Source organism: Balaenoptera ricei, chromosome 6 (genome assembly GCF_028023285.1).
Source record: "Balaenoptera ricei isolate mBalRic1 chromosome 6, mBalRic1.hap2, whole genome shotgun sequence".
Classification (NCBI taxonomy): domain Eukaryota; kingdom Metazoa; phylum Chordata; class Mammalia; order Artiodactyla; family Balaenopteridae; genus Balaenoptera; species Balaenoptera ricei.
In genome coordinates, this window is record NC_082644.1 from 95,006,470 (window position 1) to 95,024,963 (window position 18,494).

At 45.7% G+C, this 18,494-nt stretch overlaps 1 protein-coding gene across 6 annotated transcripts in view; it reads right to left on the reverse strand.

Moving 5' to 3' along the window:
• Nucleotides 1-18,494, reverse strand: part of ABCA1 (ATP binding cassette subfamily A member 1) — a 138,089-nt gene that overhangs the window by 45,806 nt on the left and 73,789 nt on the right. For all 6 annotated transcript variants that reach the window (XM_059925215.1, XM_059925216.1, XM_059925214.1 and 3 more), the window contains 8 exons: nucleotides 15,710-15,802; nucleotides 10,379-10,619; nucleotides 8,434-8,573; nucleotides 7,957-8,073; nucleotides 4,085-4,282; nucleotides 3,137-3,342; nucleotides 2,372-2,548; nucleotides 590-812 (listed from right to left, as the gene is read on the reverse strand). In XM_059925215.1, coding sequence (XP_059781198.1) covers nucleotides 590-812; nucleotides 2,372-2,548; nucleotides 3,137-3,342; nucleotides 4,085-4,282; nucleotides 7,957-8,073; nucleotides 8,434-8,573; nucleotides 10,379-10,619; nucleotides 15,710-15,802 — 1,395 coding nt within the window. The remainder of the gene's footprint in view (nucleotides 1-589; nucleotides 813-2,371; nucleotides 2,549-3,136; nucleotides 3,343-4,084; nucleotides 4,283-7,956; nucleotides 8,074-8,433; nucleotides 8,574-10,378; nucleotides 10,620-15,709; nucleotides 15,803-18,494) is intronic.

The following is an 18,494-nucleotide window of genomic DNA, read 5'->3' on the forward strand; positions in this document are numbered from 1 at the left end:
GGCCTGGATCTATGCGGTGTCAGAGAGGGAGGCCTTGGGGTAAGCGAAAGGGCTGGACATCTCAGCTCTGCGGCAAGAGTGCCCAGCGAGTTGGCCATGCGTCACAGTTCAACTCCTCCCTCTGCTAAATCCTGTATCCTCCCCATCCCTTCTAGAGGTGTGGATCCCTAAGAAATACCCATACCCAAACTCCGTCTCAGCCTCTGCTTCCAGAAAATCCTAATGTGCAACAATATCTATGCTTCTGAGTATGGTTTTTAGAAATTCTGGCAGAATTACCACCCAATACATCTAGGAAAATGAGTAACTCTCAGATGCTGCCATGAACCATTGCCAAACAGCATGGCGTAGTTAAGCTTGTGCTCACCTGGGACACAAGACCCCTAGGTTCAGTCCTGCTTAGCTGCTAACCAGCTGGGTTGACTCTGGACAAGTTGCTGCCCTTCTCTCAGTCTCCCTTTCCCCAACTATAAAATGAGGGAATTTCAGGGAACAGCACATATGACCCTTTCCCTTCCAAAGAATCCGTGCCTTTCTTCTGCTCACAGAGCCCACGGGGGGCAGGGAGGGGCCGGTGAGGCAGCCTTACTTTCAGGATGACCACCAGCAGGCCGGCGCTCACGAGCAGGGGGATGAGGCTGCTGATGAACCAGCTGAACCAGAGGATGCTGTTGTCCAGGCCCATGATGCGCATGGTCTCCTTCAGCCGCGCCTCCTTCTCGTACACGATGCCCTTGATGATCACAGCCACAGAGTAAATCCAGGCCAACGTCATGAAGAGGGGCATTGACCGGCTCATGACCCGCAGGAAGCTGGAAGGGCGGGGGGAGGAGTAAAGGTGAGTGTAAGCCAGGCTCCTGGGCCAACACCTCTGGGTCTGCATGCAAGAGAAAGCACCAGCACTGAGCCCGAGACGGGCAGACCCGTGCACCCTGACAGTCACGCTTCGTGAGTGGGGTAACGTAGTGATGAAACTACTAACAAAGTGATGCCAAAGAAAACTTCTTGGAGGGCTTGCTTTAGTAACCAGATAGCTCTCAGATGTCATTAAGCTAAATGGGGGTGAGTTTAAAGTACTAAAACAAAACCAACAAAACCAAAAAACCAACTCATTCTGTCATGAAAGTTCAACATCTTCAAGGTCACCTCACTATCAGCTTGCCGTGCATAACTGTTAACGACAGATGGTGCAGAAATACACTTCAGGCAGCTCTTGTCAGTAATATTTCAGATTTCCAAAGTAGAATAGGAAATGCAGTGAAGTAAAAGGAACACAGAATCTGGACTCTGAAACTCAAGGTTCAAGTCCCAGCTTTACCATTTATGCACTTACAGGCTACGTGACAACAGGCAAAGGCTCTGAATGCCTCTGACCTCTCATCGTGTTCCCATCTTAATACATACTTTCTAGAGTAAATCTTGGCTTAGGGGGTCTTTGGAAAAGTCTTCCTTTGGAAAATACTGGCTAATCTTTCTGAAGGTGAAAAACAAGATAAATCCAGGTGACCTAGAAAAGCTAGAGTGAGCCCTGCAAGGAAATGGGTTGTTCAATGCAAAGCAGGGAGAAGTACAAGGAGAGGAACCCTGCTCTTTCTGCACTCTGATCTCTACACACACACACTCACACACTCTCCCTCACACAACAGAGAATAAGAGAGTTTCCAGAATCCAGAAGAGACGGGACATATTTCAGATGCTTGCAATAACTACACCTCTGCCTATTCTCTCTCTCTCACAAGAAATCACTGGCTCCAAAGTCCCCACGGTGAGGACCTGGCAGCACAGTGACTAAGCACTAAAAGATTATCTAAAATGTCTAAAATAAAAAGGCCTTGTTCGGTTTTATCTGCATTGTTTGAAAATGTGGTTTACCACTTATAGAGAGGAAGGAGAAAAACTGACACGAAGTCTGCTTTTATAGGTCTAGAACGCTGTGCCTCTGTGTTTGGGGGACGTGAGGATGTGTGGATGCGTCTGGCATGTGCTCGTCATGACACATTTTAAACTTGCAGATTGGGCTGATTTTGACTGAAAGGATAGAGTATAAAAAAATAAAAGTTCTGGTAACCATGGACTAGAAAGGAGTGAAGATTACTGGTGACGTGGCTCAAACTGTCAGCTACCTACATCTGGCATCTTATTTCCTGAAATTGCCACAGAATTTCAAAAACAATTTTTTTTTTTTTGGCAGTAGCTGCAATCTTGTTTTAACCAATTTTTTGACCAGTATCAACACACATATAAAATAAATGTAATCATTCTGTTTCCTCCCTTGACGTGTGTGTGTGTGTGTGTGTGCGTGCGTGTGTACACACCACCTGGGGACAGTGTTAACCAGTTAAGCGAAGGCGGTGGCTCGCTGGTAACTCACATGTCGTCAACGTAACAGGGGTAAGGCATCTGCTGCATGTAGATGCCGGTTTTCTTCTCTGCGCCCGTCAGCACCCTGATGATCGCCTGCTCCACCACATCCTGCAAGTACGCGAAGCCCCCCCAGACGTACCGCATATCCTCAAAGGGGTCAGCCCGAGGACCGGGGTCCCAGTACCTTAAATCAAACCACAGGCGATCAGACATTCCTTAGAACCATACAATAAAAAAAACTCAGTCACCCACAATCCTACCACCATTACAGAGCCACTTTTCTTATTTCTGTATCTTACTTTCCGGTCTCAGCTGACACGTACACATGTTTTTAAATAAATATAATCAGAATGAGCAAACCACTTGTTGGTTTGGGTCCCCCCCCACCCTCCATTAGCTCCCTAACATTGCAACAAGTAGATGGGCCAAAATTTACTTAACCATTCCCTTTTATCTTGCTTATTTGCTCCCTTTTATAGAAAGGGATAGTGCTGGCACAGAGAACCTAATGTCTTTTTTTCCTGTTGATTTAATTCCTCAGGACTAATTCCCTGGAATGGAAATGCTGAACCAAAAGATAATGATATTTTAAGACCTTTGCAATAGTTGTCTCCACAATGAATGAGCCAGTTACACCAAAATCATGCCACCAATTTGAGTTATACTTTGTTGGAAATTTTTACCAAATTATTAGTTAAAATAAGGTAACTCCACTCACATTAGCTGCTCTTGACTTTCCCAAGACTGGCTGGTACGATGGGATTCGACTTACCCATCCTTGATCTTATTCGTCCTTTCCACATTGTCGATATCCATCCGGATCTTGTACTTGACGTGATGGGGCAGCTCGACACTGCCAGGAGCAATTCCAGTGAACACGATCCCAGCCCAGAACTTCCGCTCATCCAGCAGCTCCATGGACTTGTTGATGAGCAGAACCTCTGTTGCCACTGGTTCCAGCTTGTTCAGGTTCACACACTGAAGGAAGAACAGCCATCATGAGAACGCCGATGGCCGGGAAAACAAGCAGTGGCCAAGGCAGAATCTATGCTAAGAGAGAAGCGCTAAGTGCATGACTTCTTTTATCCTCACTCTCTACTCCTCTCTCAAGTCATTCTCCAATATTCAATTGAAAGTGGGTTGTTTTGGTTTTTAACTGCAATTTAAGGGAAATGTTGGAAGTATTTAGAGGTAAGTTACCTATATTGATTTTTGTGGAGGGAAAGAGGTTTAAACCTCATTTTCGCTTCTGTTTTCTTAGTAATTTTGAGTCATAACAACTAACCAAGCAGAACAAAAAAACCTTTCATTTGTCCCTATTAAGTCACATCATTTTTAGGACTCAATTTTTAAAGTGTAATCGGTCCTATTAGATTTTAGATAAGTTTCGTAAGTAATGCTTTTTTTAAGGGAATGTTTTGTTGCCATTAGGTATTGGGATATCAAAACACAGGAAAACCTAGAAAACAATGGATAGAGACATTCCTGAGTCAGATAGAATAAAGCTAGAAGTTAGGTCTGTTGATTTACTCATTCAGTGATTTAAATAACATCCATTGAGTACCTTTTTGTATGCTACACCCTGTGTTAGGTGGAGGGATACTACTGTAAATAAGATGACACATTATTCCTAAACTTTACTCCAATCCAAACCTTACTGCACCATCTCAGAGAAAGAAGCCAAAGCCTTTTCTAAGTGGTCCGCAGAATAGATCCTCACCTCCATGAAGCGAGAGATGGTCTGGATTGCCTGGTTGGTCTCATTGAAGGCTTCTCTCCAGGTGTACACAGAGCCATTAGTGGACTGCACTTCCTCTGGGTGCTTGGCCAGAAATGCCACGATATCTCTGGCTGTCCAATCTAAGCCTTCCAATCGCTGTTCCCAAAAGTGGTCATTGCCTCTGCTGTCCAATAGCGTCTGCCATTCCAATGACAAAGTACAAGTAGTAAACACCAACTAAGTCTTGATGAGCATTATATGGTTTACAAAACCCTTTCACATACATTTTCTTTTTTTAAAATCTTCATAGAAAACTGTGAGATAGGTAACCCAGTGTTGCCATTTTACAGGTGAGAATACTGGGCTCTCAGATTCTACTGCACCTTCCCACTGCATTATATCTTCTTCCTCTTTTGAGACCCAGGCTGATGACTCCTCATAAAGACCCTAATTTCTAGATTGAATTAACACACACCTACTTTTGCCGTTTAATTTGGGAAAAGAATTCTGCTGTTAAACCAATATGATCTTTTCCAGTTGCGGGATGCATGGGTCATGATGCAAAGGAGGCCTGTCTTCCATCTCTTATTCCCTACCTGGCTGGCTCTCCACGTGGGTCAACATGGAAAGAAGGAAAACCTATCTGGTGGTCAACCAGCAGGTGCAGAGGACCAGGGCAGAGGCCTGCACAGATGTGCTGCCAGAAAAATGGGTCTGTTTCAACCTCAGCTCATGGAAAGGAGAATCAGCTACAACTCCTTTCACACCTTTGAGAACGTACATGAAGCTCTGGCTCTACTGAAATGGAATCCCTAAGGGGCCAAACTCTGCTATTTTTTAAATCAGTCTTACTTCTACTAACATATAAGTTTTTTCCCCATGTGGCTTCATATTTATTATTATAATGGGAGCATAATAGTTTTTATAGAGTATATAAACTATAATTTCATTAACTATTCCCATACCGCAGCATTCAGTCTAATTTCTCACAATAACAATTATTATAGCAATAACATTCTCTCTCATATGGTGACTTCTTTCTTTAAAATTATTTCTGTATGGGATACATCCCTGAGGGTGTGTGAAATGCAGATACACAGGATAGCACATTTTTTATGGCTCGTACAATTTCCATTCCAAATTGTTTTCCTATAGGGAATAACAATTTATACTGTCATCAGTTAAGATATGTATTTTTGTTAATGAAATAGGTACAAAATTGTACCTCACAAAGGTTCAGAGGGGTATGGGTTAGTGATTCTGAAATGACTTATTTGGGACTTGAACTGAGCAAATAAGACCTGAGTGAAGACACGTGGCATTTGGGGTGAGGCCCTCCCTGGCCAGTGTGGCTTCTCAGCAATATGGTCAAGGAGGGCAGCAAGGCCGGAGAGACATGCCCAGTGAGATCACTGATCACATGGCTGTTCTAGGGCACGAGAGGGGCCAGGAGACCAAAGATCCCCCTCAGGAGCAGTGGCCAGGGAGAAAGCAGAGGCTTGAGATGAAGGAGACAAACAGCAGCTCAGAAAGGAGAACAGTTTATATCAGTGGGTTACATGACTCAACGGAGAAGCGCCTCCAGATATGTGGGGTGACGCGACGGGTGTAGACAGAGCCAGAGACAGCAGAAGATAAGAGCTACCACAGAGTAGAACGGTAGCTGCCGGGGGCTGAGGGAAACAGGGAAGTCAAAGGGTATGAAGTTTCAGTTTTGCAGCACAAAGAGTTCTGAGGCCCTAATGTACAGTGTGGTAACTATAGTTAATGATACTGTCCTGTATACTTGACACTTGCTAAGAGGTAACTATGTGAAGTGAGGGACATGTTACTTAGCTCCATTGTGGTGATCATTTCACAATGCACACATATATCAAAACACCAAGTTGTACACCTTAAATACATACACTTTTAATTTGTCAATTACACATCAATAAAGCTAAAACAAAAAAGAAAGAGCTACCCCAACAGATGCAGAAGTCTCAAGCATTGCCTTGTGTACCAGACGCAAGGCTGCAGGGGGTACAGAGGACTGAGTGGCCCAAGCTTGTGGAGTGAAATAAACACTCCTTAGTAGAGAAAAGAAAGCAGCTGGAGGAGGCTCCTTCGACTTCCACCCGCAGGCTGATGAGTCCCCATTTGGCATCTCAGCCTAACCAGCCCCCTGTACTCCAGGCCCCAATACCCACTGGCCTGTTGGACATCCCCACTGTCCACCAGCTAGAAATCAAGAATCATCCTGAAGCTGCCCTCTCTTTCACCCCTCCACAATCAAGCAGTCACCAGGCTTTGCCTCCAGCCAATGCCTTGGCCACCTACTTGGATAGCCTCCGCCCTGGACTCTGCCTTCCACCTTTCCCCTCTTCAATCCACCTGTCAAACCAGAGTAATAGCTCCCCTTGCCTCACACCCTTTCATGGTGCTCCAGAGCTTAAAGTAAAGGTCCTTGGCTTCACGCCCAAGGCTCTCCAAACCACACGTCATGCTTTTCTCCCCAGCCACAGCTCCTCCATTTCTTATCACACATCCTGTGTTCTCCAGCAGGATTCCTAATGAATGCCATGGCCATGTTGGCAAGCGCCTTGTCCCAGAAGAACTGAGAGCCTGTGAGCTGCTGGAGTATCCAAGTCAAACCCTCTATTTAAGAGTAGGGGAAGCATCTATCTGCCTACAGACTAAAACTCATGGAGTTCCTTCAACAGGGACCCTCACCATCCTCTGAGACTCAGAAGGAGAGAAGTCCAACAAGTAGAAATGTACATTCTAAGGAGAGGACCAGGAAGAAGACACCTGAGACCACACCTAAGTCTATGGCACTGTCTGTGGCTGGACCACTTGAATCCCTTTTGGAGGAGAGACTGGAATCCAACAGAGATCCATCCTTGAAGGGTATAAGTTGTTGTTGTTATTATTATTAGTCAGAAGTATTCAGTCAATCCATACAAATTATTGTTCATGTTTTTCTGACTAAAGTCCCTTGGTTTTTAAAGGCTCCCAATTTAAGAATTAAATTGCAAGACTAGTGCAACAAAGATGACTCCAGCCTTCCCCTCATTGGAAGACCACCTGCGTATCGTCCCTCCCAGGGCATCAAGGGACAGTCCTCAGCCTGGGAGAGTACCTCCCAGCGTAGATACCTCCTCTAACACCCAGCTGCCCCTCTGATCAATGAGGTGTCAAGAAAAGAAACCTGGCAAAATCCATTCGTGCTTCTTAATAGCAGCAGGAAAAAAAGGAAGAGGCCTCTCTCATCATGGAGAGAGGAAATAGTCTAATGATTCTCTGACTCAGCCCACGGCAGGATGATGCAATTAAATGGCACTCAGTCTCAAGCAAAGGAGACATTCCATTCTTGCTCAGACTCCTCCGCTTTTGAATCCAATTGTCTCTAGAGCATTTATCCCTTTTCAAGTGGTTCTGAAGCACTAAGTGCAATTCCCCTCCATGCAGTAACAGCAGCTCTACACGCACACGGTGCCTCGGGGAATGAGTATCTCAGGTCAGACCAGACCTTTGCTCACACACACCTCTGTCCAAGACCCACTAGGACATAGTAGGGCTAAGTAAGATGCTGTGGCTCTAGAGCCAGAAATGAAAATCATCAAGGTCCCGTAATCACCAAACTCTTGCTCCAAATACCAGCCCTAGGTTTCTTGGAAATCTGATTTTGACTATCAGACGCATTGATGCTGATGTGCATGAAACGGTGTGATTTGTGCACCGTCACCTGTAGCTCTGCCAAGTGATGGGCCTGTGGCTTGAGCAATGCACAGTGCGTCTGCACTGGTTCAATGTAAAGAATCCTCATCTCAGTCACTTCTGGGAAAGTAAAGAGCATCAGTCAGGTACACGGTAATCAGAGGGACACTCACCCGGACAAGGTCCATTTCTGGGCTGCTCTCCAGGAAGGTCCAGATCTTGGGGCTGAGCTCTTGCCACATGCCTTCCAGATCATGAAACACAGCCAGTTCCTGGAAGGTCTTATTCACCTGGAGTCAAACAGGGAGCCAGGGGCAGCAAAAAAAAAAAAAAAAAAAAAAAGAGAGAGAGAGGCAGAGACATGAGAACTCAGCTGCTCCCTGAAAAGATGTTCCATCACAGAGGCCCTTTTCCAGTCCTTCCCATTCCCAAGAAGTGTCTGCCTGCAGCAGTGATTCAAATACCCAAGGCTGGAGAGCTGGCCCTCAACAGTCAGCTTGGGCCTGAGTCAGACTGGAGGTTCTCACTCTTTGGAAATCCCAGAAGAGCCATGAGTATACTCAACACACACCATCCTAAGCCACCTTTATATTTTTGTCCATAATTCTAGGAGGATTCTGTAGAGGGCCTCTTGGGCCCAGGCAGCTTACCTCAGCCATAACCTGCCTTGTGACTGGAGTGTCAGGTGTATACAGGATCTTCCCAACAAGCAGGGGCTTGAGAGCTTTCCATATGATGCGGGAAAGAGGACTGGACTCCAGATTCTTCATCAAATCATTGCAGTAAGGAGCTATGAAGAGGATGAAAGGCAAATATTTGTATGCATGCTCATGTACTTGTAGGAAGTAACAAGAGCTTTGGAGCCAGCTGGTCAGTCATGGGTTCAAATCTCAGCTCTGCCACTTAATGGCTATGTAACAACATCACTTGTCTGAGTCTCAGTTAGCTGGCTCCTCTGTAAAAATAAAGTTAATGACATCTACTTGGCAGAGATGCAGAGAGGATTAACTGAGATGCTGTCTGTGGAGCCCCTAGAACGATGCTTGATAAATAATCAGAGCTTATTATAACATTGATGATGGATAACTCACAACTGAGACAATATGGAAAAATGTTTTTTATTATGCACAATCCTTTATAACTCTAGATTTGTAACTCTAGATAGCTTGCACCAGTCCTCACCACTTTGCTTTTATTGGAAACAAAGAGCTGAATTCAGACTTTAGTTTTCAAGCAGAAATTTTAAATTTCCCTTTAATTAATAGGTCTCATCACAAGTATATGTAATAAATGTAATAAACATCCCAAACTGAAAAATCCAAATTTATAACAGACAGCAGGGTTTGATTATCCAGAAGGATTCCTGATTTTTTAAAAAATTTCATTCTGGGTTCTCTTAGATACTAAGAATCCTCTACATGCTACAAAGATATTTTTTTTTTTTAAAGAGGATTTTCTCACAGTTATATCTGTTGTAAAAATGAAGGTTCCCTTGGGTTGACTTGCAAAGTGAGGGAGCGGAGGGGATGGCATTTCAGAAAACTGCCTACAGCGCCCTTCCCTTCAGGCTCGCAAAGCAACCTGCCATGTCTGGAGTGCTTCACTCTAGACAAGAATAAAAGGTTCTTGTGTCACAATAACGCACAAAAAGCCACCTCACTCAGTGTCCGAAAGACACACCTGCAGTTAGAAATGGAGAAAGGCTCACTTGCATCATATTTTCAATGAAAACGATGCCATTGTCTAAAACTGTAACACTGACTCCTGGCTGCCACCAGGCACAGGACACACATCCCCACGAAACTGCCCGAGTGTGGGGAGCAGATATGGAGCTACAGGGTTCTTTAACGCCACCTTGCAGCTAAGAACCACAAACAGCAGATCGCATGTCCGAGTCTGACGGCACACACACACCACCATGAACAGGTATTTTGAAGGCCACGTGGTTTACCGAAAAAAAGCATGGAGCCAGACAGATCTGGCTTAATCCTGGCTCTTGCCGATTAGCTATGGTGTGGCTTTGACCAAGTCGCTGAACCTCTCTGAGCCTATAAAATGTGGGGTTATAAAACCTTCCTTGCAGGGTTATTGTAAGGGTTAAATGAGCTAAGTTAAATAAAATGCATAGTACATAGGAAATGTTCCCTAAATGTTATCTTTTATTATTGTTGTTGTTATTGTTAAGTCTTTACTGTAAAGCATACCTCAAGGAGAGGGAGGGGAGAGGGGAGGGGCAAGGGAGAGGAGGAGAAGAAGGAGAAGATACTTGATCACTTTGGGAGCCACCCTCTGACATCCCCCTGAAAACTGAGGAGATTGGTTTTCAGTCATCCATTCACGTGATAAACACACTGCACGCCTGGGATGTGCCAGGCCCCATTCACACAAGTGGGGACAGTTGACTGATTAGGAGAAGATTCCCTCCTCTAGGAGCTCAGTCTGGGGGGGCAAACAGGTAAACAAACATCCACCGCTGCTACGTAGGATGAGGATAAGCACGAGGAAGCAGGTGCCGCAGGTGCCACGGGTGCCACGGGGCTGAGCCTGGAACCGAGGTGGGCTGGGGCCAGGGCTGGGGTCTGCACAGACACTCACTTGTCGAATTGTCATAGAAGGTGCCGGCATCGTCCTCAGTGCCGTTGCCTCCAAAGAGGGCTTTGTAGTTGTTGTCCTCGTACCAGTTAAGGGACTTGATCTTCAGGCCCCCCCCCTCAGGATGGCCACAGACGATGCGGGACACGGCCTGGTAGATCTGCGTGGAGGAGCTGGAGCTATTCACGTTGGTCAGAAACATCACCTCCTGCCGCATGTCACTCCAGCTCCTCATGCTGAACAGCTGAAGGAGAGGAAAGAGCGAGGGAAGGTTGAAGACACAGAAGAGGAATAAACAGGTCAATTTCTTGACCTTGCCAAAGCCTCACCCCAGAACCTATCTCGTCTGATGTCGCCTCTCAGAGGGCCATCGCTCTGTGACGGGATTGCCAGAGCCTTGCTCCTCCTCTGTGGTCCAGGGACCAGTGGTATCAGTGTCATTGGAGGCTGTTTGAGGTGGTCTATCTATCTACGGTTCAAATCTGCATTTTCACGCGGTGCCCAGGTGACTCCTAGACACGTTAGAGACTGAGAAGCACCGCTTAGCAGTTAGGGGAGCCCCTGGTGACGGGCTTTATCTATTCGGATGATCATTGAGTTTACAGAAGAGGATGCTTTCTTTGAACAACTATGTGTTCATAGGCGTACATCAGGAACCACTTACACCCTCGGTCACTGCCTCATTTCTACAACACCTCAAACTTCAGTGTGGAAACTGAGGGGCCCTCTGCCCCCGGGCAGAAGAGGTGCTGTGTGTGAAGTCCCCATCCTTGTCTCGGCTGAGTGTCAGGCAATGGAAAGAGCGCATGGTGGGGGACCGAGTTTGAATCCCACTTGTGTTTCTCATGAGCTCACAGCCTTCAGAAAGTCACTTCTCTGAGGGCCCAACTTCTCATCAAGATGATGAAGCTAAAACAGTGTGGCGAGGAGAAAGTGACACGATATCTGACATCCCAGAGAGGGCCCAACACAGAACGGTCCCTGCCGGGAAGAGCCAGATGCCCCAGGCAGCCGGGGGTGGGGGGGGGGGGTGGCGAGTCTGGGACTCACACGTGACCTTTGTCTCACACACCAACGTACCCCAGCACCGTGCGGAATTCTTGGCCCAGTGGCTCTTGTAATTCAATATTTATAGAGCACTTTGTATTTCCACACATTTCACAATAAATCATTAAAAAATCCCTGCATTCCTTGCCATGCCACTGCATGTTCTCACCGCCTGGAGGGCTGAGGCGTGGTGAGCAGCGGGGAGTGGCTGCGGAACCCCGTACTTGCCCCGGAGGTGGGCTAGGTTCGCACTCCGCAGGCCCAGTTTTCCATCTCACAGAGCCTGCTGGCTCCAGTGAGGGACAAGGTCCTGGGCGCCATAGAGCCCGCCTTTGCCTTCTGCCTGCAAGGGGAACCAGGCGCCCCGGAGGCGGTCAGAGGTCACAAAGATTCCTCCCTCCAGAGGGAGCATCTAACACCAGGAGAACACAGTTAGGCGGCCCGCTTTTCCTGACTTTTATCTTCTCATCACCTGTATGAGGTATACAGACGGGGAGGGGAGAGGTAGTCAGACCACCTCTCCTTTCCTTGGTGGGTGCAACAGCCCTAGAGGTTTATAAACGACAGCAAAAGCCACTCACTTCTCTTTCTCACCACCAGCCTACCATCCCCCAATCAAAAGGACAAATTGCTTCCCACCTAAAGCCAGCACATCTTTGGACAGAAGCACCATAAATGACTGAGTTATTCCAAACTCTGGGCTCTTCCCGGAACCTGTCTTAGGGGCAAACTCCTACTCGTTCTTCTACACCGCAGCTCCCGCGCCACACCTCCTCCGTGAAGCGCTCCCCCTCACAGGGAGGGGGGCCGCTCATCCTCCAGCCCACGGAAGGTGGTGTTTGATCCTCATCCGTGGAGAGAAGAACCGCCGACTCACTTTCTCAATCCACTGCGATGGCCTCCTCCTGCCCTCGCCCCCATCAGTCTCCTAGCGTAACAGGCGAACCATAAACAACCCTCATCCTCTAGGTCACACCAGGCGCCCCTGCTCCGGACCCTCCACTGGCCTCCCATCTTACTCAGTGTAAACCCAGCCTTGGCAGCCCTGCACGGCACTCACCTCCTGCTGCTAACCCTAACCGTACCTCCGACTCCCCTCTCACTTGCTCTCTTTGTCTGGCCACGGCTGGGCTCCTCCCTGGTCTTTATTTTATTTTTTTAACATCTTTATTGGAGTATAACTGCTTTACAATGTTGTGTTAGTTTCTGCTTTATAACAAAGTGAATCAGCTATACATAGACATATATCCCCATATCCCCTCCCTCTGGTGTCTCCCTCCCACCCTCCCTATCCCACCCCTCTAGGTGGTCGCAAAGCACCGAGCTGATCTCCCTGTGCTATGCGGCTGCTTCCTGCTAGCCATCTATTTTACATTTGGTAGTGTATATATGTCCATGCCACTCTCTCACTTCGCCCCAGCTTCTCCCTGGTCTTTACATACATCTCTTCATCATGCCCAACATCAGTGTCTTTGGATTTACGGTTCCTCCTGCTTGGAGTGGAGGCCCTAGTGTCATTCCCTTCAGGCTCAGATGTCACCTGAACAGAGAGGACTTCACAAATCAGCCCCCTTTAAAACACCACCTCACAGCCCTCCAGCCTCTTACCCGGCTTTATTTTTCTTCATGGCAGGCATCCCTGCTGTCACATTATATACAGAACTGTTTATTTCTGTCTCTCGCCCCATGTCAGTCCCACGAGAACAGGGAAGTTAGTGCGCTCGCTGCTGAGTCCCCAGCACCCGGCTGTGGCAGACACCTGGTGGGTGCTGGGCAGGTAACAGAGACACTGTTTCCTGCCCTGCCTCCCCAGGCTCACCTTCCTGTCACCCAGATGTGAAGCTCATGTCCGCTCTCACTCATCTGCCTCCAAAAGTCCCCATTCCCAGCCAACTGCCAGCCCTGTGAATCCATATTTTCTTTCTTTGAAGAGTCTCCTTTTTATTCTATTTATTTACTTATTATTATCTATTTCTTTATTTACTTATCTATTATTTTGTTTATTCCAGTTACCATCAGGGTTCGGACAAAAAGTGGGCTTAAGTAGCAAGAACATGGGCTTTCGAGGCCAACGGTCCTGGGTTCGAATCCCAGTTTTGCCAATTAACTTACTAGGTGACTGTGGGCAAGTTGTCTAGCTCTTCTGAGCCTCAGTGTCACCTGTAAAATGGGCACAGTAGGACCCACTGACATCTGTCATGTGGATTACACAGGGAAATTTGGTGAAACTGCATGAACCAGGGCAGCTTAACTCCCTTTTCCTTTTCCTTTTAAGGGTTGTGCTTTGGTCAAACAACCAACTTTCTTTCCAAACATGGAGCAGATCTCCAAGTGCACTTATTTATTTATCTTCTCCCATTTGTCCCAGAGAAATGGCAAGTTAGACAATGAGTCACTCGTGGCAAAAGTGACTTGATTTAGTGTTCCATTGAGAGGAGCAGGTGGCCCTTGCTGTCCAGGACCAGGGGACAAGCAGGGCACAAGGAAGCAGCTGCCAGGAAGAATGTATATTGTTCAGTTGGAGAGGTTCTACCACATGAGCAACAGGAGCATCAGATGCCTTCAATTTTTTTTTTTACCCCAGACAAAAGGCGGGCCAGTGATGCAAGAGGAAACAGCTGTAACCAGACCGTGAGGTTAGAGGCAGCCTCCCATGTTAGAGACCCTGCTTTGCTTTCTCTAAGGCTGGCAGGGACCTGCAGAGTAGTACGGGGCATATCAGTGTCAGCTAACAGGGCCTGGGAGAAATGACTTGCAGGGCAGGTTCTGTTTCTCATTCTGCCTCCTGGAAGAACCCTGGGAGACCCAGCTTCTCCACCTACAGAGCGGTCACCAGCGTTCATAACCGGAAGAACAGATGGCAGCCTGGAACAGGGCTTCTCCTCCTGAAAGGGACCCCAAAGCCAGCCCTCTCCAGTCAGACACACAGGAGCAGAATTGAAAAACAGAACAGACCCAAAAGCAAAACACTAATAAATCAACAGCGTTGAATCTCGGTGTTTTCTGTATTTTCCAAACATTCTGCATTTCCCATAGTGAGCATGCAAGCCTTTATTCTTAGGAGACATAAAGTGAGCTTTGATATTTGAGAAAAATGATACAAACCCCAAAAAATGACTTAGAGAAGCAACTCATAATAAGACTGGACCAAGTCTGAGAGAATTTCACCATGAATTATTCCTACCCAGTGTCTTAAACATTAAGGTCTGCATGATTTCTGACCACCATCCCTCAAGCTTAGCTCTTTACACACCTGGCTCCAAATGGTTCCCCCTTTCCAAGTCTAATTTGAAACAAGGCTGGGTGTCAGAAAGGTGAGCACATGCTGACTGGGAGGCAGAGGAATGGTTAATTGCTTTTTCTAAGTTAGGCCCCCTGATCCTGTGACAAAGGTTATTCTAATACGCTTGTAAACATGTGGACCCGAAAGGTAAACTCAACTTTTATCAGGAGACTACATTCCCAAAGTTGAACTCAGGGCCCAGATATTTACAAGGGAAAGATCTGACTTAGGGGTACCAGGTTCTTCCCTTCAGATAGCAAACAAATGTTTTGATAAAAAGACTGTCTTGCTTTGCTGCTGAAAAAGAAATAAGGATGGGCTTCCCTGCTGGCGCAGTGGTTAAGAGTCCGCCTGCCAATGCAGGGGACACGGGTTTGAGCCCTGCTCCGGGAAGATCCCACATGCCACGGAGCAACTGAGCCCGTGTGCCACAACTACTGAGCCTGCGCTCTAGAGCCCGCAAGACACAATTGCTGAGGCCCGCATGCCTAGAGCCTGTGCTCCGCAACGAGAGAAGCCACAGCAATAAGAAGCCCGTGCACTGCAATGGAGAGTAGCCCCCGCTCGCCGCAGCTAGAGAAAGCCGGTGCACAGCAACGAAGACCCAACGCAGCCACAAATAAATAAATAAATTTATTTAAAAAAAAAAAAGAAATACGGAGAAGTTGCTGGTAAGACAAATACAGTACACGGAGGATGAGGAGGAATCATCTTCTTTACAAATGGGTCATTAACTAGGGGCCAAGAGTAATTATGAGAGAAAGTTCTAGGCTAGATATCAGGTCTTCAGCCCCTAGCTAATTAACCTTGAGACATCTATGAGTCTTGGTTTCTTCATCTCTAAAGTAAGGAGATCAAATCAGGTAATTTTAAGATCACGGATATAAAGCTGATTTTACACTTCCTATGATATTCAAATCAAAAAGACCCTCTGAGCCAAACTCAGGGTGGAAAAAAGTGATAGTGGATGATCTGCCTTCTGGGGCTGAGAAGAAATGACTTACCTCTTGAGCCACAATCCCAAGACTATCCAGCAAAGTTTTTGTGGCTTCAGCCAGCTCCTTGCTGGGGAAGAGAGATGTGGAGTTTAGTTCTGTCTGCAATGAGAAAAAAAAATACTTTGTTTCTCAACTCAATGTAAACCTGAAATCTGTATTTAAAAATAAACAAGATAATTAAAACTATTCACAATCTTGAGTTTCAAACACAAGAAACCCACTCCTAATCAAAATAAGACACTAAAATTATTCTAACTGTATGTTTGCAGGTTGTTCATCTCAGATAAGAATTACTAATTCTTTGATGGATGCTTTTAAAGGGTATAGGAATGTGTATTTTAAACTAGTTGATATGCAAGAGATAAAAATATCTCGTGTGTGTGTGTGTGTGTGTGTCCAATGCAAAGTTGACCATAAATTCCCAACTCTGTCTATGATTCTGCAAGAAAGACAACATGGGAATGGCCTTGAGAAACAAGCGTGTGATGGCTCACAAGAAACAAAAGACAGTATAAAGTTGCCAAAAGCATGGAAAGAAGGAATTCTCTTTCATTCCACTCAAGTCAGCACTGTTTCTAACACTGGAAATTTACTTATTTTTAATATATTAAAATTAATTTTAGATAATTTAAAAATACTTGTTTTTATGTCTAGTTTGAGTCAAATCGTAATATGCCACCTAGCTGCATGGCAAATATAAGCAAATAATTGAGGCCCAAGGAAAAGCTGGGTTAGGGCAGAAAGCCTAACCTAGAGAAGAAATAGAGCAATGATGCACAGGTTCCGAGGCCAGAACTGCTTCTGAGTGTTCAGGCTTCCAAAGAAAAAAAGACATAGGGTCAGTTTCATCACTCCTATTTGTCAAATAGGGGGGAAAAGGTCTCCAGGGAAAAACCCATCTTTCCTTGTTGCTTCTACGGGCATCATTTTATTCAATATCAGACCCTCAGAAATCTAGAGAAGGCTGAAACATTTTGATATTTGTCATATATCAGAGATTGCTGTGAAATCATAAGGCAGCCTGCATGGAAGATGGCAGAAAGTAGACGGAGCTCATCATTATCTCTGGGAAACAGCAGCCTGGGATGTTTCCCTTTAAAAAGAACTCCAAATGCAGAAGGCTAAGTCAGTATCATGATCTCATCATAATATCCTAGCATAATCCCAAATGTACATTTCTGATAAAATCTGTCTAAAGGTTCTCTGGAAGATTTCATCCATCCTGATTCATGAGCTCTTCTAGAATGGCTCACTCGCCAGAGACCAGCCTTCCCACACTCCCAGTCCTCTGATGGGCCCATGCTTTCCTTGAAATGCTACACTCAGGTAGGTCTCTGTGACACAACTCACAGGCTGTGTTAATGATCATTCCTTCCATGAAGTAATTATGAGCAAAAACAGGTGGGGGGCTTTTTGTTTGCTTTTTCTTTCTCTCTTCAGGTTTACATTACACCTGAAGGCTACCACACTAAAAGTTGAACCTACAGAGACCTTGGTAAGGAAAACTTTTTACATAACGAGAGGTCTTAATTGGAAAACACAGGAGGTAAAAACTGTTTCTGTGCTTACCATGAGGCCCACAAGAGGATACATGTTCAGGATTGCACAGCAAAACAAAAAATGCTAAATTACATTAATGTAAACATTTAAAACTTAAAATGTGGTAGTTAATGCATTTCTTTTTCAAGTCTGAATTGAAATAAGATTCGTATCACTCTAGGGTGACCCGGAGTGACTACAGAACCCTGGGCAAGTGGCTTCAACTCCCCACGCCTCCACTTCCTCAGCTCCACAGCAGAGTAAACGATAATGTGCACGTGTCACAGCGCCTTCAAAACATTAAACCAGAGGCCATGTGCAAGCTCCTGCACAGTGCCTGGCACACCGCAGGTCCTTATAATTATAAACAATTCCATCCTTGCCTTTCTCTTCCCTTTCTCCAAAATTTACTACCAAAACGGAAGGGCTAGTCCTCTGCACACAGGGTTTTCCAGTTCTTGAAGGGACGTGCACCCTCCCTTCTGTCTGTCTCTGGGTGAACTTTTCCTCTTGTCGAGGTGCCCTTCTCCACGAGGCAGACAGCTAGAGTTGTCAGCTCGAGGCAAGCATATCAGCCACACTCCTGTGTGCTATTTCTAAAATTATAACTGCTCCTCAGCACAAAGCCAAGACATCCTCATCCTTAATTCCTGACGGCCTGGGGCAAATGCTTCTCTCTCCCCTATAACCCTTTTTCTTAGTGTTTGCCAAACTGAGAAACAAAAGATAATATTAAGTGGATGACAGATATACTTACATTGGTATATATTTATACTATATACACAGAAACTTTCCCCAAACTTGACATTTAAATGGAAAAACCTGAAGCAAAATCATTACCTATGATTATGTATATATATACACATACACACACCTTTATCTTAATGTATATTCATGCATACCCTCTATACCCTCTACTTACCCTCAGTAAGTGATACTGATTTTACTTTTATAGGAGTAATTCAGTTTCCTTTTCTTTATACAAAACAAATGAGTTGATTAAAAGAAAATATTAAATTAAAAACCAATTGCACTTGAATACAACCTAAATCATGACACAGGATTGAGAATAACCAGGTTTCGCCAACACAGTGTGGTCTCAGGAACTCCTCATCAGAACCACCTGAGTGAGGTGCTTGTCAGGTGTGCCGACGCCCAGCCCCTGAGACCTGAGTGAAAAGCTAGACGTAAGACCCACAAATCCTTAGGAAATTTTTTGCACGCTGAAGTTTGAGAACCACTGAGGCACAGC